Raw genomic sequence first — 24,830 nt, 5'->3', positions numbered from 1 at the left:
ATGACAATGATTTGCTGCTTCCCCATTTTACCCCCTTCTTTATCAAACTAGAACATCACCTTCAGTGTTGCTTTCTGTCTCTTCTCCTTCAGCAACGTCACTGCTATTTTCATTAACCTGATTGACTTACTTTCCTTGTACAAATTTATCACCCTCATTTTCTAGCACAATATAATTTCACCACTCTGCGTCTCTGCTGTATTTCTTGTGCTGCTAATCTGCCTTGTTTTGCCTTTATATCTACTTTTACCATCTTTCCCATGCTTGAAGTAAGCTTTCACAATCCATTCTGCCTGAGAGGATGTTGTCAGGCCCCAAACATGTATTATCATACCAGTGCTTCAGTTGAGCAGTCTTGATCTCAAGCATTTCAGATTTCATTTAAAAAATAATAAGAGAAGAAAAAAATTTCCAACTAGGGTGATTTTCTAAATTTTGAAGTCATGGATTAAGTACGAATCATGATGGTAGAACATAGAGAAGTTCTCCTTGTGTTAAAGCCCCAGCAAAAAGAAACTAATTCTGTATAGCATATGGAATGATATCTTAAATATCTATACAGCCAGCTGGTAGAATTACTTTATTTTCATTTATTAAATTCACTTTCGTACTTCTGTGAGTAAAATTTAGAAGAGCATCTGTGCTGACAGCTTCCATGTTATTGTCTGATCTTTTCTAGCTCCACTTCCATAGCAATAATTTTTCAGGCTGATAGCAGTGAATAAATAAGACAACAAAGGGGTTCTGTTTTTTTTTTGTTTTTTTTGTTTTTTAAAAAAAAGACTCAGATTTTGTGATTTTGTTTGAAAGGCAGACTAGAGCTGAACAGCTTATAGGCATGTTTTAGGACAGTTGGACCCATCCAAGCAAGCACTTTGTTCAGGCAGGAGCAGAGGTTGTTTTTGACAGAATGTTGTTCCATGTCGCTGGTTGTTTGGCTGCTTTACGTTGGCTTAATCATATTGTTTTTCAAGTGCTAAATTAGTTTTACATGTTTTCACCAATGATATCTCTCTCCTTTTATTTTCTTCAAATAACAGGTGAAAATTTCTTCAGCATTTGAACTTGTAAATAATGATTGTATTTTAAAAATGTGCTTCTTACTAAGCGTAGTACTGTACTTGGTGTGTTGTGAGTTTATCTGCACAGATTTCATTCTGTTTCACTTACTGTTGTTCCTTTAGCAAGTGTAGCATTGTGGCATCCCTCAGTGCACGAGAGATCTGCCCAGCTCTTCTCCCAGGACACTGATGTCTGCTTCCAAAGTCTCTATCTTACAAAACAGATTTACAGGCGAAGGCATCTCCCTGTTTGAATGTCCTTTCCAAAACATCATTCTTGCATTAATTATCCCTCCACAGCTGACCTCATGACTGATCTTTAATGGTTACAAGAAGAAATATTGTTGTTAGGACTGAGAAACCACTTACTTGTTTGTGTCCAGATTTGTCACTGACAAATTAAAGCTGGGCTATCTCTAGTATTAGCTCATCAGTTTGGCTTAGTTTCATTTTGTGAGCTGGTTGGTGATTTCTTTGTGAATGAGGTGACTTTTTTCAGGCTTTCTTAGTAAAAAGTGAAGGTATTTGTTTCCACTGATTATTAATTTCATTTTAAATTTACACGTATTTGTTTTGTATGAAATGTTTGACATACTCTTCAATACATGTAGTACCAGGAACAGATCATTTTGAAGCATGACACCTTTCTGCTGAATTCTCCAGGAATCTTTTATCAGGTGACTGACACATCCTTAATCTGATGCTCAGGCTTGTCAATTGAATCAATAGTATGCTAGATAGGCTGGCTTCAGAACGAAAGGCTGTTGCGATAGAAGGTATTTGAAATATAAATTCAGATCTTATGACCAGCCACAAACTCCAGGAGCACTTGTTTTTCATTTGTTTCTTTTTTTTTTTTTTTTTTTTTTTGTCTGTAAACAGTAGGTTAAATTGTTGATGAAAGAGAATTAGATGAATCGCTCTCAGGACAAAATGGCACGTGTAAACCACATAAGAAAATTCTGTAGTTTCTCAGAAATCAATAGCATTTCTTAAAATATAAATTCAATATATCAAAATTGTCTTTCTGGTTTCTTTGTAGATCTATTTCAAGCACTTAGATTTTTTATTAATGAAAAGCATTACCCATTTTTATTAGAGGAATTATTGCTATTGAAATATGCAGTGTTTTATGTTATTATTAACAAATATACTATATACACATTTATACTATATATATGTAGTCTTCTGATAGAAATATTTAAATATAGATCTACCTATGCATAGAACATGTTTTTTTTTCATGTTCCACAACTATGGTGCAGATTTAAGAACATTTGAAATAAAACCAAGTTTGACCTATTGTTTTATCTGTCTGCACTTTGACCAGAGAGAAATAAATGCAGTACTTTTGTTAACTTTAAGATGAGGTCTGAATAGCTTACTAAGGCTTTGGTTTATTTCCCAGTGCTGTGAGTAGATTTTGACTTCTTTTTTATTTTCACGCTTCCCTGTAGTATATCTAGATGCTGTGAAATATCATAATGTGTTTATTTATAATCTCAATAATTATTTCAAGTAAGGGATAAGCTTATGCTGTTACAGGTTATTTACTGTATGAGTTTTCAACTTCTATAATAATCCTGGAAATTTCTGGGTACCATTTCTTATAAAAGAGGAGTATGGTATGGAGTTTTTTAATTATTTCACATAATGGCTTGTTAAAGAACTTAAGATATTTGATAGAGTTTTGTCCTCTTAAAGTATGTGATTATACAGTTTTTTTGTATAGACATCCTTTGTCTAGCGAAAATGCTTTCAAACAACCATCCTAACTTGTCTTGCATCTCTAGAAGAACTGGCAGTTTAGGGAACATTCAGTAATGTATATCTAAATAATCAATAACAGATATTTGCAAAACATCAGTAGTTATACAAAATATACAGGTAATTACTGGAAATGGAAAGAATGTTACAAATAAGGATATCAGTCAAAACTTTACTAGGATTGGAAGAGAATGTGAATATAGGAAAAAGCAGTTTTGCAAAGGAAGACTACTTTATCTCAGGGATGTATTAGCCTTTTAAAATTACTCCTACTTCAATACAGTTTAACTTAAAGCCATTAAGATGAAGAAAGTGAATGTAACAAATATTTTCCAGTACTCCTTTTTTTGGAGAAGGAGATCAGTGCTAACAAATCTTTCAGTCACTGTACAGTTTTTTATTTTAGTTTAGTTTAGTTTTTGTAAACTTGGTTGTAGAGTATTGTCAAAGTGGGCAGTGATGCTGTAAATATGGATGATGTGTGTCGGGTTTTCTCATGAATCCCCAGAGACTGTGCTGAGTGTCTTCAAAAGATTGCTGTCGGAAAACAAGTCAGTAATAGTAGAACTGAGATCAACTGGAAATTAGAATGCTTCTTGCATTTTCATACTTGAAGTATTTTTTTAAATGAAAACGACTGATTTCTATAGGCAGACTATAAAATACAAGAACTGAAGAGCTGAAAACACTACACAGAAAAAGCAAGTACGGCCATGGATAAATGAGTTCAAGGACTGTAAGATGTAAGCACCTATTTTCTTTTAACTTATTCTGGGAAACAGTTTTATCTTAGTTTTTACAACACTGGTCAGTTTTTGTCTCTATTGTGTTCTTTGACTGTATGCCAGTTGATAGTTCTGTCCATTCCTATGGAAACCAAGATACTGAAGCCAATCTTGCAAGAGGCTTTAGGAAGAAGTACTCGAAGTTCAGACACTGCCTTGCTTTCAGTCAAAACATCTGATACAACTGGTCTCAAGTCCTACTGGTGCTGTTGGCAGGTGTATTGCCTGAGATGCTTTGCCAGATGGGTGGATGTGAACAACTTGGAAAGTGGTAAATAAGGTTTTCGGCTGTTCGGAATGTTTTTACTTGTGAATGCTGCTAACAAAGTTGCTAAAAGATACTTTGTGAGATTAAACCTAGTGTCAAAATTGGTAGTGTTTTTGCCATAGTTTACTTGAAATAATTATTTCACATATGTAAATCTGCTGGTGGTTGCTACACAGAAGACATAGCAGCATCCTTGCCTTTCCAGACATCCGTACTTTAAATTTATGAAATCCTTTAAATTATTCAACCTCTCATTCGGTGCATTTTCAGTAGGGATGTATTTTTGTACCATGTTTTAATGAAGAATGATTAGTCCTGATATTAAGAACTATTGCTAAAATAGAATAGCATAAGGCCACAATGATGCACAGAGAGCTGGAACACTTCTGTGAAGAAATGCTGAGAGAGCTGGCCTTGCTCAGCCTGGAGGAGGCTCTGGGGATTTGTGGTCTTCCAGTACCTAAAGGAACCTACAAGAAAGTTGAGGAGAGACTCTTCATCACAGCGTGTAGGGATAGGACAATGGGTAATGGTTTTAAACTGAAAGACAAGTGGATTCTCTTCTGAGAATTTCTGAATTCTTGTAGACGTTCACGGCTGGATTGGATGGGGCTTTGGGCAACCTGGATTAGAAGGAGGTGTTCCAGCTTATGGTGGGGGGGCTTTAATTAGATGTCATTTAAAAGTCCCTTCCAACTCAAACAGGTCTATGATTCTATGTTCCTGATTCCTTCCTTATTCATAGTTTACATATCAAAATCATATTTATTGTTGAAGACATGAAGCAAAAAAAAAAATTAAATTAGAATTAAAATTTATACAAAAATGTATTAGCATTTTAACATACTAAAAATGTATAAGCATCATAAGCTTTTTTGCTCAATTAACAATATTATATGTGTTAAACTTAAATGGCAGCATAGTGTGTCGTCACTGGAGAGACGGCCTGCCACTTTGATGGTGACTTTACTCACTTAACTAGAAATTGAGATTCTAAGTAGCTATATTGATTGCACTCTTCCCCAGAACTGTTCAAAAATTAAAATGAGCAGTAGTATTCAAGTGTCAGAATGGTGCAGTCATATATACAGTGCTAATAGTTATTGTAACCAGACATTTTTAATTCAGCTTCAGAGTACTAGAAATAAAGAAGTTTTTATTTTTTAATTCAAAACACCAATTTTCTTAATTTTTAACTCTAAACAATTATTTGAAATTTAATTAACATTTTTACTTGCCAGCCTATATTTTAGTAACTTTTCTGAAGAATTCTTGTCAGATTTCTGGCAGTTAGCTGATAATATAAGCATATCAAAAGACATCTTTTTATATTTTAATTTTGTGTTCTTCTGGAACAATATTCTGTTTATATATATACGTATATATATAATTAGAAATATGATAGTCACAGCTAAGTGAATTCACGTTTGTTCCCTGAAAAGCTACTAAAACTGACAGGTGTTGATGACAGAAAGTCCATCATATGCTCCATGTCATTCTAAGTCATTCTGGGAACATATTTCTCAAAAGGATGCTGATAGATGAAACAACCTCAAAAGAAAGTGTTAGCTAGCATCTGTATAGCTCTTTTCTTTCCAAAGACGTTAGGACTTTTAGGTTTTGAAAATCTGTGATAAAGTTGTTATGTGGAGTGAAGCATCCTCTCTTCTGCACTTACTTGCTGGGAAGAAAAGCAAGTTTAAGTATACATGTTTGTTTACATAGTAAGATTATCTTCTGTAAGACCAGGTAGGTCGAAGACAGCAGTTTCTACCCTGTCTGTGAACATGAGCAAAATAACTTCAGTTGCAGTTTTTGTTTTAAAAGAGGGAACTCATGTATATCTTCATCCTTTTATGGCTTAGCCAGCAATTTAGGAGTTCAAGTTCTTTGATGCTCACTGCTTCTTGAAAGCATCTGATAGCGAAGAGCATTTCTCAATTTCAGCTATAGGATCTGTGCTAGTCTGTTGGCAAAGCATGCAAAAGTGGTGCAAATTGGCTGCTATATTCTGTTTAGGTTTTAAGCTAAAATCTGGAAGGTTTTTCGTGTTTTGCCCCATTAAGTATCTGACTGTTTAACACAGTTCAGTATTTGTCACCATGTAGATATATACTGATTTTAGAGACTTGCATGTCACTACTGAAATTATAGATAGCTTTGTGTTTGACATAACAAAGATTATAACTTAACTCCATTATAAATCCTGATTACTTTTAAGGAGTCTTGGGCTTAAAAAGCTTAATATCTAATCTGACTTTTTATCATCTTAAACTATCAAATAATGTATTTGGGGCAGAAATAATGAGGCTTTTCTTTGGAAAAGCGGGTAAGTGGCCAGGCATGCTGAATTTCCATGTATGCTTCCAACTATGGTTCTGTCCCAGACTGGATCTAAATCAAATAAACTGTGCATGTAAGTGAACGTAAAGGCAATAAGCTATGATGCAATTGTTTTCTTACTCTCAGGCTGTTGCTTTATACTTAGTTATATTGTCTTAATTATGATGTACTAGTTTAAAAAGGAAAATTAAATCACTAATAATATACTGTAAAAGTATAATCACTAGCCAAACTGTGACTGGTGCGGTATTAGAAAAGCAGATTTGTTATAAGTTTGCAATTAACAATAATAACTCAGAGTTTTGTGGTTGTTTGTTTCCAGAAAGAGTAAAAATAAGTGAATTATATGCCTCTGAAGAGGAGTTACCGATTATTAAATAGTTTCTCTTTTTATGAAAGAAGGTAGAGAAAATAGTAATAAAATATCTTACATAAGTGCTACTTAATAATGTATTTCTAAAATCCAAATTTAGTAAGCTAATACATTATTAAACTATGTATAACTGTCAGATATCTTAAATCCCTTCTGTCACAGTTGGTCAGTTTGCTGTATCATTATTCCCTCTCTGTTCTCTTGGAATGCACTCTTTTTAAACAACCAGACCTTTGCTCTCCCTACTTTGTGGTGACTTTTGTTTTTCCATTTGTCTGCAAAGTTCTGTGCGCTCACTGTGTATGCTTAGGTATGGCCATTTGTTGTGTCAGGAGCTGTTATCAGTAGTTAATGTCTGATGTTGGTTAAGTCTCATTTTAACAGTATAGAAACAGAAGGGACAAAATGAAAAATACTTTCAATCAACTAAACATTCTTCAGGAATCATGAAAGTTTGGGTTTTGGAGTCCTTTGGAATATTGGCAAGTAATGTCTTATATAGAGAGAAAAGTAAAAGGGAAAAGTTGTTTATTTGACCTCGGTAACATGCAAGGATTTAAACTAAGTTTCTAAGGGATAGATATGTAAATGTAAATAGAAAACAGTGTAAGATGTATGCTACTTTATTGAACGTTCTTTGAGACTAACCTGACATTTTGCTAACTGATTTTCTAGAAGTAAATTCAACAGATAGCCTTTGTTAGGCCTGTAGAAAAGCATTAATTGTCGTGACAGGTGGAAAACTGCAGTTAAATGGAAAATTAGGACACTAAAAGTATGGTAAATAATTTGATAATAAGCTGAAAGCAAATACTGTTGAAATATGCGCTATGAGATAGGAAGGAATATATTAGAATTCCTCAACAGATGCACTTGAATCTAGTATTAGTCAATATTTTTAATTAAGGAACTTGGCATCACAAGTAGTACTTTTTTGAAGGACAAGATAAGGCATTATTATCAGTTGAAGACAGGATTTGCGTGTTCAGAATACTAGAAATAGGAGAGAATACTAAAATAGAAGAAATAGGAGAATACTAAAATAGGCTGAAGATGTGATGGTCCGTAATGCAGTTTCATATGCACGGAAACAGAACAATTTATTCTGTATGTTGGGAATATTTAATTTTAAAATGACTGCAAAAGGACATCAGTGTGCTAATGGATTAATGGTGAGGTGAATGTACTTTCAGGTTTGTCTGAAAAGATACTTGCAGTAGCAATAGAGAAGTATTTTTGCCATTCAGTAGGCTACACAGTGAGACCTATGTAATCTTTTCTTACTTGTGCTCAAAAAAATAAGTTCAAACTAGAATGAATGCAGAGAACTAGCAATATTTTGAGGGAAACATAGGGCTTAGCCCTTATTACTGAGATGAAAAGGCTAATGCTTGTCTTTAGGTTTTAAAACCTATGCTATACTTTCATAGGTAGAAAGATTGAAGCGGGAAGGGAGAAGGAGAACTCTTAATTGAGACTGAGAAAAATGTGGATAAAGCAACTCGTTAATTCCAATTAAATATCTAGGAATGTATTGAAAATAATTAGAAATCATGCTCCTTATGATACTGGAGGATTGAATCTGTAAGCTAGAGGCTCAGTTTTAACTTTGAGTTCTGATTTGTAGTCCTAGTGTTTCAGTTTTGCTGGAATCACAGAATCACAGAATCACAGAATCACTAAGGTTGGAAAAGACCTATAAGATCATCCAGTCCAACCATCCACCTGTCACCAATGGTTCTCATTAAACCATATCCCTCAACACAACATCCAAACGTTCTTTGAACACCTCCAGGGTCGGTGACTCCACCACCTCCCTGGGCAGCCCATTCCAGTGCCTGACCACCCTTTCAGAGAAGTAGTATTTCCTAATATCCAGCCTGAATCTTCCCTGGCGAAGCTTGAAACCATTCCCTCTAGTCCTATCACCAGTTACACGAGAGAAGAGGCCGACCCCCAGCTCGCTACAACCTCCCTTCAGGTAGTTATAGAGAGCAATAAGGTCTCCCCTGAGCCTCCTCTTCTCCAGACTGAACAATCCCAGCTCCCTCAGCCGCTCCTCATAAGGCCTGTGCTCCAGACCCCTCACCAGCTTTGTTGCCCTTCTTTGAACACGCTCCAGGGCCTCAATGTCTTTCTTGCAGTGAGGGGCCCAGAACTGGACACAATACTCAAGGTGCGGCCTCACCAGAGCTGAGTACAGGGGAACAATTACTTCCCTACTCCTGCTGGTCACACTGCTTCTGATACAAGCCAGAATGCCATTGGCCTTCTTGGCCACCCGGGCACACTGCTGGCTCATGTTTAGCCGAGCGTCAACCAACACCCCCAGGTCCATTTCCTCTACACAGTCTTCAAGCCATTCCACCCCAAGCCTGTAGCGTTGCTTGGGGTTGCTGTGGCCAAAGTGTAGGACCCGGCATTTGGTCTTATTAAACCTCATCCCATTGGCTTCAGCCCAGCTCTCCAGCCTGTCCAGATCTCTCTGTAGGGCCTCGCTACCCCCAGGCAGATCGACACTTCCAGCCAACTTGGTGTCATCTGCAAACTTACTGAGGGTGCACTCAATGCCCTCATCCAGGTCATCAATAAAAATATTGAAAAGGACAAATATTGAAAAGGAAGTATATGCCCTGACTGCATCTTCAGGACTTATGACTGTATCAGTGGTGGAGAGCCTTAAAACCCACCTCCTTTGTAATTCCCTTGTGAATTGTTTTATATTCCTTTCATCTTTCTGATCCCAGTATCAGCAAAGCTGTTTTCTGATTTTGAATTAGAACCACAGAAGTAACATCTTCACAGCTTAGCAACCTCACATTCTTTTGAATGAGCCATGCCATGTCTACTAAGAAGCACCATAAGTGCTGGACTGCCTGTTTTCTAGTTCTCTAGTAACCCTTATATTCAATTAAATCATCACATGTTTAGCTGCACTGGAGCAGTGAGCAGTCAGCACATGGGCAGTACGTTATAAATTATTACAAAACAGTCTTTCAAGTCATGTGAAATATTTCAGATGGGTTAGAGTTATGTTTTTTGAAAATGTGGTCTCAGCAATGAATAGCTCAGCCATGTTTTCTCCATACGTTCGCCCTTTTTAGCCCACCAGTGACAAAGCAGTGGTAGCCTAACTATGGAGGTGCTTTTGATGCCTGGAAAGTTGCACGTATTCCTCAGGCTCTCCTTTTATAAAATGGTGAAGTTTTTTTTTTTTTTTTCAAATCCAGAGATGAAAATTGCGACTTGAGAAGTATATCCAGCTACAGAGTAGGAGAAGTGGTTAGTCAGAGCATAGGTTGTATAACGACCAGCTTAACTCGCCAAGAAATTGTGGGGTGAGAAGGGAAGTACATTTTCACAAAGCTTTGTCACATTGTCAGTGGAGTGCCTCTAGAATCTGGGTTAAATATTTTAAGACTTTAAGTTTGTATGTCTCTGAAAGTTTGCTGCATAAAATACTCTCATTCATCATTTTCCTCTATTTTCCCCTTCCTATTACTCTTCCCATTTCTTCTAGAAATTGTTATCTGTAATTTCAGGAAGTGTTTGGAGCTTTACCAACCTAATGAATATCCAGGAGTGGTAAAACTTTGTTTCAGTATATGCATTCTTGGTATTAAGATGATAATGACTCACGCACTGCACTTGGTGTTTTATTTTACCAAACAATAGTCAGTAATTCATGTTTTTACCTTTATGTTTTATATTATGTTACCGTAAATGTTCTTGTTTGACTTTCAGTTCACAGAAAGATAATTGTATAGTTTACAGGAACTAAGTTTAGTTTTAATTCAGAATTAGAAAAGCATTGGATTTTAACCAGTTAAGAGAAGGAGAGAAAGTGAGGTATTCCTGGTAAATACAAATTGTAGTTGTTCTTTTTTCTCCCAGTTGCATCAGAGAGATCCATTGTGGATGTTGTGAGGATTCTACCAAATGCAGCTTAGTGCTCTGCTGGCAAGTCCAGTTGTCTGGTTCTCAGAGGATATAGTGGGATAAAACCTTTGACAGAAAACAGGATAAACTACAGTAATTTGTGATTAGCTCTGTGTTAGCCTAAGATTCAGGCTTTAACAATATGTATTGGAATGTATTACATTACATTACATTTTTCCACTACTGTTTGATATCATAACGTAGGAAACAAAAACATCTGCTACGCTCTTTTTCATTTTGAGTACTGAAGTATTTTCACAGCAATGTTTTTATCATAGTATTCTGTATGTTAGGTTGGTTGGCCTATTGTGCTACTGGAATGCCAGGTACTAGAGATGGATAATGCTATTTAAACCTTCTCAATAGTAATACCAAAATAATGATTGTTCTAAGTGTTGCCGTACTACTGAGCTGCTTTGAACTAAGGGCCAGAAGGAACCTGTGTTTGCCTGTGTGTTTTGGGGGCTGAAACCTGGACCAGAAGGACCTCAGATGTTAGTGTGACTTCATGATGTTACTGGGATTCTTTTCTTTACCTATACCTGTGTGCCCATGTTGGGTTCAGTTGTGTATCAGGTCTCCTATCAATCCAGTACTTTGCAAGGGAAGAGGAGAAATGCAAATAAGTATTGTAAAAGGTCATTGTTGTCATCTCTGGTGATGTTTTTTGTTGTTTTTTGTTTGTTGTTTTTTGTTTTTGTTTTTAATCATAAATTGTTTGGAAGAAACAGAATGTTTCATGTTTCAGAATGAGGGGATTTACTGCAGATTCATTTCCTAAGGAGGGGTATTTGTTGTTCGCTAAGCATGCAACAGAATAATGTAGTAGTAACTGGTAGAAAAATGGTAACAGAAAAGATAAAATAGAGTACAGGGAAAGAAACTAGTAATGAAAATGCATGTTTCCTTAGTTATAACTCTAATAATAAAAATACGTTCCCTTAGTTTTATGTATTTTTTTTAACTTTCAGTCTTCTTAGCCACTCAATTCATTCTGAAAGCACAATATATTTGTAAATCTTTCAATAAGTATCCATCAACAAAAGAAAATAATGTTTTTTTCTTTCACATGTGTGCATGGACATTGATTAAGAAATAATAAAAACAAAACAAATGTATTATCCTCTGTGATAGAGAATAGCAGCTATATTTCTTCCAAGTCTAATATTCTCTCAAGTTATTTAATGTTGTCTTTCCCCAGTATAATTGCCAACCACAGCATGATACACTGCATTTTTTTGCTAGTTTTTTTCTTTTTTAATGAGTTTTACAAATTCTTCTTATATTTACCTGTAAAATATGATGGTAATAATGGAAAGTTTTCTTGTCCCTAACTCATCCTCAAATTTATTATTAATTCATATTGTATGTGTTCTGCATGGATTAGTAGCTGTGCAAACGTTTTCCTGTTCTGCAGTTGTATGTCAGTGCATGCCTTGGTGCATGTCTGTGTGTTAAAATGATAGAATGCTAACATTATGCTTCCTGTTATATCGAGCAGAAAAAAGAGAATTAGCCATTCGCTACTTGCTGAACTTGCTGTGAATGCTGTTGACTGTCTCTGGCAACAGAAGTTTGCATTTGCACACAGGTTTGTAGTAGAATTTTTGGCAGGTGTAGGGCTTTTAGGGCTTTCACTGAAGAGCAGGGGTCAATGATGACAAACTGTAGAAGCAGAAAAAGGTTATTTTGGCTGAGCATATTTATGATATGTCTTCCCTGTTCTTTATTTTGAAATAAACTAGCATAACAGGAATAAAATAGTCACATATATTTGTTTTAGGCATATTTGATCAAATCCACTCTGCTCAAATAGAGTTCAACTCTACTAGACAAAGACCAGAACAGTAACACGTGAAATCTGCCCCTCCACTCTTTAAGGCTGCTATACCACGTTTTGAAAAAGGAATCAGGAATATTTGTATACCCTGGCACTGGATACTGTGGGCATCTCTGGGATTCTTTGGCCCATCTCTACCCTACCATTATGGTGACAAATTGATTCACAGTTCTGAGTCTTAGGATATACAGAAGTACTTCCATTCCTTAAATTGCTTCCACTTGTCCACATGGCTACATTTTGTATTTGTTGTTGTTCCCATTGTTTTTTGTTTGTTTGTTTGTTTTTGGTTTTTTTTCTTTTCCCACGGGAAATGTAAAGGGACTAAGTTAGCATACAGGATTTGTGAAAGTATTATAACAGACTGGAACATGTTAATTTGCAGGTTGTTCCATAAGCAGAAGAATCCAAAGTTATGACTTCTGTTGGTCTGTGTGTCACCTTTCCTGTGTATGTTGTCTATTAAAGTTTGATCAAATACTGCAGCTTATCCCTGAGTGGGTGGAATTAGTACTATGTTTCTCCCTTCCTGAACATTCTCTTTTCATTGTATTTTTGGTTAATTAATATTTTAATTGTTCGTATATAAAACTGACAAAACCTGGTATTTTGGGGAACATGGAGAAACAGTTCACTCCTTTCTCCTTAGTTAAGTTGTGGAAAGAATGGAGATGTTTAAAACGCCTACACAAGTTTTTCTAACTTCAAATATTTTGCTTTAATGAGTTACTACTCCAGCTCTCTGTTGCTGATCCTCCACTGAAACTTAACTGCTGAAAGTAATTTCACAAAAAACCCAATGTGCTTGGTACTGAAGTGATAGCATCAAAATATCTTATGTAGCATTTCAGTTGTGTGGGAGATAACCTTCAAGTAAGGAACAGAAGCAAATCAAGGCTCAGTTTGCAACAACTTCTTAATGATTGCACAATTATATTTTTAATTTTTGAAAGGTTTCCTCGATGACTTGAGAAACAAAAACAAATTGTTTTTTTTTGGAGGAGGAATCCACCCTGTTATTAAGCACAGGAGCATTTCTATGTTATTTCTTTTGAAAACGTAGTAAGTCCAGAGTGTTAAGTATTTGAAATGAATGTTACAAGGCTACTTGTACCATCCATTCATCACGTACACAGTATGCATCACATACAGATCTCTCTTTAAAGTTGTAAGAAACAATCCCTTTTTTTCCATGTAGTCTTTACTCATTCAGATGAGCTCATTTTCTCTTTCTAAATCATTTCATGTTATTTTTTTTATTCGCATTTTGAAAATTGTAGTCTTTCTTATATTTATTTTTATTCCTTATCTGAAATCTGTCTGTCTGCTGATACCATATCTAATCACTCTGTTACATGGTGAGCCAGGTCTTACACTCAAGAAGATATGAACTTAATGTTTTGGTTTCTTAAAAATCTTTTTTATGGGTTTCAAACCTTAGAGATGTTGTTTATTGTAATAGAGGTGTACTGTTTTTGTGATGCAACAGTAAATATATCAAAACAGTAACTGTCATTTTGTTTTATAAACTGAAATTTGTCCTAATTTTCCTTACCCAGGGAAATTATCGATTCATGAAACTGTTACTGGCTCGTAGAGGGAACTGGATGCAGAAGGATTTAGAGGGTATGACACCGTTACATTTAACTACACGTCACAAAAGCCCCAAATGTTTAGCTTTGCTGCTAAAACACATGGCACCTGGAGAAGTGGATACCCAGGACAGAAATAAGGTAAAAAATATTATTTTTAAGACGATCCTTGTAGCGGGTTTAGAAATTGAAGTTGCAAATGAAGTTGTGTGGGAAGAATTATTTCAGTAGTTTGACAAAATTTTTCTGATTTTTTGACTTAGCAACAATCAGGGATATTATAGTGATCACCATTAACAATATTAACATTTTCCCAATGATAATAATGTAAAACTTAATTGTAGCTAGTTCACTGACATTTGTGTTCAGAATGCTTAGACTAATAGAGGAATGGAGACTTTGTAAGCATTCAGAAGAAAAGCTGTCTTTCTACAATTTGTAAGTGATCTTGGAACTCATGCAAAAAATCTTCCCATCAGGCACTGATCTACCATTGATTCAAATGTCAGTGCTCCAATCAAGTACTTGTATCACTTCATGATTAACATACCAATTTGGCAAGACTGGCTTTAGTGAGCATCGTCATATCATCATTCGTATCTCATGTAGTTTGTTTTTATTGTATCAAAAGAAGACTGGGCTTTCTAGCGGTTTCTTTGTGTAAACTCTGAAATCCTTATCTAATTCTATCATCAGGGAAGCAGAATAAGACATCTGCAAGCTCAGTTTCCAACAAATGAATCTCCTGTCTTTTCCAGACAATAGAGTTGAAGCAGCCTGTGCCCTAGCAATCAGCTGTTTGCCTTCCAGGGTGTTCTAACATGTATCATGGAAACCCTCGCTGTAATTACAGCATTCAGTCTGGAGAGGTCATGCTGATTCCTGACCACGTTAATTAATTAACAAAAGCATCTGGAAACCAGCCAAAACCTTTTAGGGACCTTGCCTTTTGTTCAACAGATTTCCAAAGCAGTATTAAAGCATTGCCAGATTTTCCACAAAACGTAGAGCACTTTTATTCCAGTTCCTGTCATGAGTAGTCAAAGTAGCAAAGATGGAATTCAGGCACTCTTGGGAACAGAGACCAACAGGTTCAACCCTGGTTGGCACGTAGCGTATTCATTTCCCTTACTTTAACTATATGCATAAAGATGTCAAATTTAATTCCTGAAAATCTCAGAGAATAACTGTATTTTACATTTATTTCTGTGTAGGCAACTGGTTGAGAAGTAGATTGTGAGCGAAGCCAGTAAAGGAAAGCTGCTTTGGTTTGTTAGTAGTGAAATCTTTTTATGCCCATATGCATTTGTCAGCTTTAGCTTCACTTAAGAAATGGCGTATGTTAACTTCTTTCAAACTTCTACTGCTAGAAGTTTTTAAATTCAAATTCTGACAGACTGCAATGGATTGAACATGCTATGGTGCTAGGCTATATGTCATTGTATGTGGTGTAAGTTTTCAAACTACTTCTTGCATCCCTTCTAGTTAGTCTTAGAGTGAGCTCTTTTTCAGTGAGCAACTGACTAAACAAAAAAAATTCAATATCATACTAAGTTACTGTGGTACAAAACTAACAGCCTAAAGCAACAAACACAAAGAATAGGCTTCTTCTGCCTTCTTCCTTACAGAGGTGTAAAGGCTAGGGTAGTAAATTCACACATTCTATCTTACTATTCAAGGATGCTAATTTAGACACAAATGTTTTGCAGCAGTTATTTCTCTCCAATTTCAAATCGAAGTGCTATGTAATATTTTGCTGACGTGTGAGAGTAAGAAAAAGAGGGGGAAATAAAATCATTCTGCTTCCTATAACCCTGTACTATTTGGCAATTGGGAGGGATGTGTCTGCTCAGTAGATTACTTATTAATATGCTAACATTTGCTTTTGTAATGATGAACGTTGATAGCACATGTGAAAAACACTGAGTGTGAGGTATTAGCAATATGAGCATGAATTTATTTTGTGTTTTATTGGACTGCTGTTGGTCCATATAGATTAGATTCAATGGTACTCAACCTGTGGAATTCTGAGTGATAAAGGACAATGTCAAAACCTTTGTTCAAAACAAATCCGTGTCCATTGTCAATATTCTGCACCATCTTGCTCTAGCAGAAAATAATCTTTTGATATGCTTTTCCATTAATTTCTGTCATTCTGAGAGATATCTAAATTGAAGAAAATCTAACTAATCACTGCAGTTCTGTGTCATGCAGCTCTGGTATTGAGACCTGTTTCAAGTGATTTTTCTAACCTGGACATGATTGCTTAATACCAATGTCCAGTATTTTCTCTAGGCCTGAAATTGCTACACCTGATGACATTACCCTATTGACTAAGTGCCATGTATAGTATACTCTTGCCATAGTCAAAGAATCCTCATACAAAGCAATTAATCTTCTACCAGAAATACTTACATCTCAAGCGTAAGAAGTTCTCAATGTGGTTATCATGTAAGATGGTGTAGCTTAGACTTAGGTCAAGCTTTAGTAGCAAAGATCTTTGAGTAGCTAGCTACTCTCACTTAGGTAAATAGGGCTCTTGTTCTTTTTAAAAACCCATGATTCTGAGTTGTCATTCATCCTAAGTACTGATGTTCCATTTACTGTCAGTCCTTTTTATTGAAGTATAACAAAAGGTTGCTTGTTTACTGTTGTTTAAAGCTGATTTTACCTGAGATTAATGCTGATTATCTGCATAGAATATCCTGTACCAGACACCGGTATTGAGAGGCTGTTGCATACTTGAAAAACACAGGACTGTTATCTTTACCCTACATTAAGTATTTTTTCAATTTAGCAACACTCATGCAAATCATTTTATAACCTTCCTTCTGTAGTTTCCAGACTCAGCTCAGAATTCCAAGGTAAGTGGGATGGGGTTGTGGCTTATTCACATCATGCACGGGAACACAAAGAATTGCAACCTGTGTCTGTTCATCCTGGGGAAAAAAAGACTACAGGAGGATCTGATTAATGTTTATAAATATCTGAAGGGAGATGGGAAGCAAGTGGATGAGGCCAGGCTCTTCTTAGTGGTGTGTAACAAAAGGACAAGGAGTAATGGGTAATGGCCTAAAACTCAAATGTAGGAGGTTCTGAACAAATGTGGAAGAACTTCTTTATGGTAAGGGTGACGGAGCACTGGAGCAGGTTGCCCAGAGAGGTCATGGACTCTCCTATGGAGAAGACCTGTCAGGATACCTACCTTTGCAACCTATTGTAGGGTACCTGCTTTAGCAGGGGGTTGGACTTGATGGGTGTGCACCTGGGACCAAGGCAGGCTGCTTGGTGTTGCAGAGCCTCAGCTGGGGGCAGATGGTGTGGGGCAGGGCCTGCATCGCATTATTAGTTGGGCTGAACCACATGCGGGTGGTGACTTGGGCATGCATGGCCTAGGAGCTCTGCTAGACATCAAGTTGACCATAAGCCAATAGTGCTACCTTGCAGCAAAGAAGGGCAAGCATCATCCTTGGTTGCACTCGGTAAAGGAGGTGATTCTTCCCTTCTCAGCACTAGGGATACCACATATGGAATGCTGTGTCTAATTAAGCATTCCAGTACAAGAAGGCCATGAGCTTACTGGAGCAAATCCAGGGGAGAGCTGCAGAAGTGACTGACAGGTTAGAGCATCTGACAGAAAGGAGAGGCTGAATGAGCTGGGACTGTTTAGCCTGAACAATGCAAGGTTCAGGACAGCTCTTATAGATGTGCATAAATAGCTGGTGGGAGGAAGTAAAGAAAATGGAATGAGACCATGCTGAGTGGCAACTATCAAATTGAAAGAGGCAACGCGCACATTTTGATATTCAATACCAAAGTTGATATTTAAGAGTGTGAAAAGACATGTTTTGTTTTGTTTTTCATCATGAGGGAGGTCAAAGCTGGAGCAGATTGTCCAGAGAGGTTGTGAAGATATTCAGAATCTGACTGGAATATATCCTGATGAACCTGTTCTAGCTGGCCCTACTTTGAACAGGAGAGCTGGGCTAGGTTATCTCTAGAGGTCCCTTCCAACCTCAAATATTTTTTTACTCTGTGAAAATATAGTTAAATTATATTTCAAGTTCTAAGAAACTTTGATTTTCATCTTCTGTGTATTCTTTACCATGTTTGTAAAACGTGATTGTTATGTTCCAGCAAACTGCATTGCATTGGAGTGCCTACTACAATAACCCTGAGCACGTGAAACTTCTCATAAAACATGATTCAAATATTGGAATCCCAGATATTGAAGGAAAAATTCCACTTCACTGGGCAGCAAACAATAAGGATCCTAGTGCAATTCACACAGTGAAATGTATTCTGGTAAGAAAATCTATTATATACCCTTTTGGTATTTATTACTTTTCTATGATAGAAATATTTATTGTTTTCTTGAAATGTTTCTTTTGAGTCCACTGAGAAGTTAAATCGTTTTCTAATATCTAGAAGTTAGTAAGAAATCATCTCAGATATTTTTGCCATATTGAAGGATGTGTCTTCCATTTTCTATAAGTGAATATCTTTGCTCTAAATCAGTGTTATCTATATTCTTCTAATCAGTTTCATATATGTAACTATTCACTTTGAGAGTTTTATGTTCTTCTACTTAAAATGAACATAACACATGTCTCAACTGCATGGTGAATTCTCTGTTGTGTGTCTTGTCATCATCATTTGAAAGTTTATTTTTTGTTAACTGCTGTAATACCAAATTTTGTCTTTTGAGTTAGAATTCTAGAAAATAGTTGATCAGTGATCAGTCAGCTGTTGGTCAGTTCATTTGAGAGACTTTCCAAATATTTTTTCTGTTCGTATTTAATAATTCTTTCTTGATCTCATATTTTCTTTCTAATTTCATTTCTTTAGTTGACAGCTGTAATGAGTACACTGAAATCATGTCCTTAGCTTGATTTCAAGCTTGATTTTTTTTTGTTCCATGTAAATTTCTAAACTTCACTAACCTGAAAAGATACAGAAGTCTCAGTTTAATTTTTACTCAGTGTAACAATCTCTTTACACCTCTGCCTTTCAGAGGTTTTTCAGAACAAGATACATTGACTGTAGGCTAACTATGACTTCTGTGTCTGTCTGATTACATTGCAAGCTGAAAAGTTACCCCTGGCATGTGAAAATATGTGGGTTCTTACCTAAATCACATTGATAATCTTTGCTGATATGCTTTACAATAAAAATAGTTTTTGAAAAATTCCCAGTGTTTTATTAATGTGATTTCTGTATTACTTGTGTTTATTCAAAATATTTGTAATTTCACTCTAAATTGTTACAAACAAGATTAAACCAATTTTAATTTATATATCCCATCTTATTATTCTGCCATGGATTGCTGGATTAAAATTTAGACTTTCAAACTTTACATGATCAAGAACATGGCATAGTGGACAACATTGGTGATAGGTGGGCAGTTGGACTAGTTAATCTTTGAGGTCTTTTCCAGCCTTAATGATTCTATGATTCTAAACAGAGATTGACCCCAGGCAGTTATGTGAGGACCCAGGCCCACACTCACTTCCTTCTCTCCTATTTGGTAGGGAGGAAATAGGAGGAAGGTCCACTAGGAAAATTCAAAAATATTTGTCATTTTTTAAAGGTGTTTTTAAAGTCTCTGTTTAAGTAATCCAGAATCCTAACTGCATCAATGTTTTATTTATTTGTTTGTTTGTTTGTTTTCTCCTCTGACAGCCAAAATGGCATATTCTTGTGTCCCTCTAGTCTTTTTCTATGCATTCCTGTATGAACCAAATTGTTCATATTGCACTGTTATAACTCTGAGTGCTTATTGGTGGGCATAAGATATTACAAATTTAAATGAAAAAGCAATTTAGCTCCTAGAATATGCTCTAAAAGTTGACAATAAGGAAACATTATTACTGGATAATCTATCTGATGATCAAATTTGTTTTTAAGTAGAAATACCTTTTCTTTTTGTGTGTGCGTGCTTCTGAATTTAACCCATTAGTAAAATCTTGTCTTGTCTTAGAACTTAAGTGTTTTTCTTACCTATCTTTTTAGATGCCTGCTTGGCAGTGTTAAGGCAACAAAACTAAAGCAGAGCTTACAGTCTTGCCCTCCTTTCTTAGTTGCTTTTTATCATATTACCCAGTTCCAAATCAATTGCCCAAGTATTACCTTTGATTCTCTTACTTCCCCAAGTCCAAACATCCAGGTTAACTCTGTAGATATTCAGATTCTTTCTGCATGTTGTTTCTAACACATGCATCCATACAGATAAAATTTTTATTATTTTGTGTTTTATCTTACATAATGGCATTCCTAAATTCACCAGAAGAGTTTTGTAGTGACAATAGTGCAAAAGATCTGTGACTCTGACAAAGTCACTGTTGCTCTTCTGTTGTGTTGGGCTCTTTAATTTTGGTCATATCCAGCACAGGCTTTGTGCTTTCTTGATAGAGTGCTATAAGCTATGTGCGCTTGCTCAGATAGAGGTCAGATATTGATATCTACCACCTCTTAATGTGCATTGGCAGCATTTGTTGCTGTTGAACAAGTTATGAAAAATAACACTGCTGTTGTTTCTGTCATGTTATCTTAAACACTGTGGAAGAATTCCACAGAAAATGATTTTTCTTTATCATCCTACTTAGAATTGTTCTATGCTGCTGCACAAAACCTTGTCAAAAGTTAAGCTGCTGGTTTTATTGAGACCACAGTGTGTGATACTGAAAAATACTGTCTTGGTTTTCTGTGCTCTGCCATCTGAATGTGTCCATTTGTTGTCTCCTGGTTTTAAATCCATGAAAGTAAGAATGGTCATTCTATTTCATGTTCACACAGTACTTAACCCATTGGGATTGTAAAAATAATAATGAAAAGAGCTCAACTCAATGCTAAATAAGAAAGTTTGGTTTACAGTGGTGGCAAATAAGCACAATTGATTGCATCTAGTATCAGAATCCATGAAATACAGTGAAAATGGAACCAATTACATTTTTAGAAATTAAACGTGTGAAATAGAGAGAAACTCTCATCTGGAGGTCCTCTCATGGTCAACTTCCTTTTCCACCTTTCCAGATTCAGCAGTGCTTGGTTACATGAAAAACGTTGGGAAGATTTAAGGAGAAAAGAACAGGATATAGTTCCATTAATATGATGGAAGCAACTGCTTAGTACTCTGTTTCTGTTTTGTATCTCTTCTCTTTGTTTATTCTTCATGGTAAGAGACATGACATTTATTTATACAACACTTTCCATTGTTGCCTGCAATTCCATTGTTCTAATTGCTATGGAAAAAAAATGTGTAGCTTCTGTTTCTTCTGTGTATTGTGCTTAAAATATTAATGGTGTATGACAGTTCAGTTATAGCTGGTTCTACAGCAGAAGCACTTACAGTACAACGAAATTATGCTCTTCAGTGTGGGCAAGAGATTTCCTACAAAATTTTCATTCAAGTAGCCAAAAATTTGAAAACATGAGTACTTCTAAACTAGAATTTAAACAGTGACTTTATCATTAAGAGATTTTTTTTTTTTTTTTTTAAAAAGTGATGCTATGGATCATTGGATATGTTCTGTAGAATGTCAGTCACTTTCAGCCAAGAGAGTTTTAGGATTCATTTATTTGGCCTTTTACTTTGGAAGGTTCAAAAGTCAGCTTTCTAGTTTACGTCGATAAATTACAGGTAAAGAGAAGAATAATTCTTTTCTCTTGCCCATTTTGTTCAGACAGATTTTCTTCTGTGCAAGTTAGATCTTGGGCATATCATTTGATTTTAGTGATTCTTAAAAGTGATTCTCAAATATCATTTCTGATTTTCCAGCAGTGGGTTCTACACTCCCTCTGCTGAGCAGTTTAAATAGACAGAAATGAAGCCTAGTGACAGCTTGCTTCTGAGCACTACTGAAGCTAGGGAAGAGCATTCCACCGTAATGAATCAGAAAAATGCAGTTGAATGCTTATTAGAATAAGCAATATTCATGCTTTGATTACTGTGGTTTTTGCATGCAATAACTTCGATATTATTTTTAATTAGAGATTCATATTTATCAACTTCTGTGTTTTTAATAGATCATCTGTTATTGTGCTAGCGGCTAGATATAGTAATGAATGACAATATGTTTCAAGCAGCTTAATTTTTTTGGTCTAGTAAACGATGGCTGATACTACTGATATAAAAAATGGCATCAGAGATTTTAGGTATGTAAGATGGAGAGCATAAATAGCAGTTAAATATAGAAAATATGTGATGTTTCGTTTCAGAAAATTAAATATTAGGAAGTCTAAATTGACTTTTTCAAAAAACTAAGATGCAAAGAATCAGGACGCTGCAGATGAATTTCCTTCTGCAGTATTAATGTAACCAGATGGCACTTAAGAATTATGATTGAATTTATTTTTATCTATTAAATAGAAAATATTGAATGTACAGCCTCGTAGATTAATATTGTGGTAGAAATCATATCCTGACTCTCTGCTGCGTGATTTAATGTTCTCAGTGTTTGGTGTTAGTTTTCTGTGTAATGCTTACTGCATTTCAAATAATGCAAATACAAGTAATTTTACGATGTAGCTGTGTACCTCATAATGTCTATAGGAAAAAATTTCAATTATTTTAAAAGTAAAGGGATCAGGAACTTACTTGGTTTTGTTAACAAGCTGCTGATGACAGTCTCTCCCTCCTGTTTCATATATTATGGAACATAGTGCGGCACATTGTTTTCAGGATGATCTTTCTTCTTGGTTGTCATGGTTCAAAACCCATTCTACTGTTAGAAGTCATTATAATATAAAAATCTCAAGACTTTCTTCCTTTTTTGCACAAGATTTGCACATGACTTCAGTGAATTGTTTTGAATCATTGGAAATAGAACAGCAGACTTAGACCCTGTAGTTTATTTAAGCTCTTATTTTGACATCTTTCTTCTGTTCTAGATGTTTGGTACCCTCCATCTTGAATTTCTGTTGATTGGCTTACTGCTTTCTCTTGAGCTATTGCTTTCTTTTCTGGAAAATGAAGTTTGGAGTTATTTTTTTGTGGGTCTTTATCATTTGGAGATCTCTTTCACCATTTGGAGATCTCTGCAGCTAAAATGATGATCATTCGAATCTGCTCTTTTTCCTGAGAAAGAAATTCATGAAGAGCGATCTGTTTAGAAAAAAAGCTGATGAAAAGGAATCATCGTAATATAAATCTATGTACCATGGGGGCTTATGTGAAAGAAATTTAGCATATTTTTTAATAAAATGTGATGAACATTGAAGGTACATCTATTAATTGCTATGTTACATGCTCAAATGAATAATCATAGTATTTTAAAGACTTTATGTTCAAAATTAAGCTCATTACAAGTAGATATGTTTGTTTGAAGTACTCTCTCTCTTATCCTGTCAGCTTGACATTTCTGGAGGAAATACACTGGTAGTCACATGGTTTTAAAATGCTAGGAAAAGTAATACAATGGAAGCTATAAGACTAATTTGTGCTAAAAGGAAAGTGTCATAGGAGAAAAGTATGTTGAGAGGTATGTTGTTTGATTTAGAAAATCAAGTAAAGAAGATGTAATTATCTCAGGCTCCTGTGAAAATAGTCTTTTAATGATCTATGTAAAAAATCACTTGCATTACAGATTGACAAAACCATAGTTTATAAAGCTATATTCTACTGAATAAGGACAGTTTATCTCTGTGAGATTCAAGAAATATCTGTGAAGAGTGTACAGTTTTTCTCTTTGCCTTGAGTACTTTTTGAATTTTGTATTTTTATTTTTTCTTAAAGGAAGCTGCACCTACAGAATCTCTGCTTAACTGGCAAGACTATGAAGGACGAACTCCACTTCATTTTGCTGTTGCTGATGGGAACGTGGCAGTTGTTGATGTCCTGACCTCCTACGAAGGCTGCAATGTGACATCATATGACAACTTGTTTCGAACTCCTCTTCACTGGGCAGCCTTACTTGGTAAACTGGACAATGCCAAAGTCATTTAATAATTCATTGACTGCAGTATTTAATCTCTGTATCTGTTTTTTATTTAATTCCAGCATTTCATTATAATCTCTTAGAACAATAACACTTAGCTTCTTCTAGACCAGCATTAGAATTTTGTGTATAGTGTCATTTCAGCCTTAGATTCTCCAAAGCACTGTAAAATACGTTACTTCAGCAGGCTATGTATGCTCATGATTTAAGAGAAGCTAGAGTACGTGAGATGTTCTTGCATGTAGCTTTGTTCATAGGTTTAAAAAAGAAGTTTCTCTGGAAAATAGTACTGAAAAAAAACCTGCTGCTCTAGAGCAGTAGTCTCTGAAGAGGAATACGTGCCCAAGATAATGTGTTGAAATACATGAAGAAAGTAGCCAAACTTACATTTTTTTTTTAATCTCAAAAAAGATAGAAATTATGCTTCACACTGTCTTCGTGTCAGGACAGTCATGTACAGTTCCAAAGACACCCTGAGGGAAGTGTTGTGTTGCACGATGCAGAGAGGCTGACTGTCGTATAATTACTCATTCATTTGCTTTCAGCCCATTGTGATGTATTGCGGTTTCTGTGTACTCAGTGAAGTTGGTTTACAGGTTATATTACCTAGTTTTTACTAAACAACCCCTCACAATCAGACAAGCGATTTAAAGAGATTCCTGCAAAGTAACTGCAGATCAAAGATAATGCTGATAATGTCAATACAAGCAAACAAGAACATGGCAGAGCTTGTGCGTCTCCTACTGCTAGTACTCTGTCAGCCACGTTATGAGGAAAAACAAAAATAATCGTGTGACTAGAAGTTGGCCCCAAAACTTAGAAATAATAATTAAGACTATTTAAAGTATGGATTGACATTATTGTTAACAATGATTCTCACCCTGAATGCCTCGAGAAATTAGCTAATAGTCATAGGAATCTATGGAC

The 24,830-nt window shown here is 35.6% G+C and overlaps 1 protein-coding gene across 6 annotated transcripts in view; it reads left to right on the top strand.

Moving 5' to 3' along the window:
• INVS (inversin) overlaps nt 1-24,830 on the top strand; it is an 86,106-nt gene that overhangs the window by 20,273 nt on the left and 41,003 nt on the right. For 4 of the 6 annotated variants that reach the window (XR_016465069.1, XM_031589075.2, XM_090137274.1 and 1 more), the window contains exons 4-6: nt 13,936-14,109; nt 18,106-18,273; nt 23,702-23,882. Coding sequence is in view for 5 of the 6 variants with exons in the window: in XM_031589075.2 (XP_031444935.2) it covers nt 13,936-14,109; nt 18,106-18,273; nt 23,702-23,882 (523 nt within the window). In the remaining variant the exon portion in view is untranslated. Of the gene's footprint in view, nt 1-11,946; nt 12,128-13,935; nt 14,110-18,105; nt 18,274-21,000; nt 21,143-23,701; nt 23,883-24,830 lie in introns of those variants that run through there. The other 2 variants (XM_090137275.1, XM_031589076.2) reach the window with 2 other exon arrangements.

The sequence above is a fragment of the Phasianus colchicus genome, chromosome 3, assembly GCF_987193195.1.
Source record: "Phasianus colchicus chromosome 3, bPhaCol1.hap1.1, whole genome shotgun sequence".
Lineage (NCBI taxonomy): Eukaryota > Metazoa > Chordata > Aves > Galliformes > Phasianidae > Phasianus > Phasianus colchicus.
Note: the sequence above shows the minus strand (reverse complement) of the source record. Positions and strands in the feature narration are given on the sequence as shown.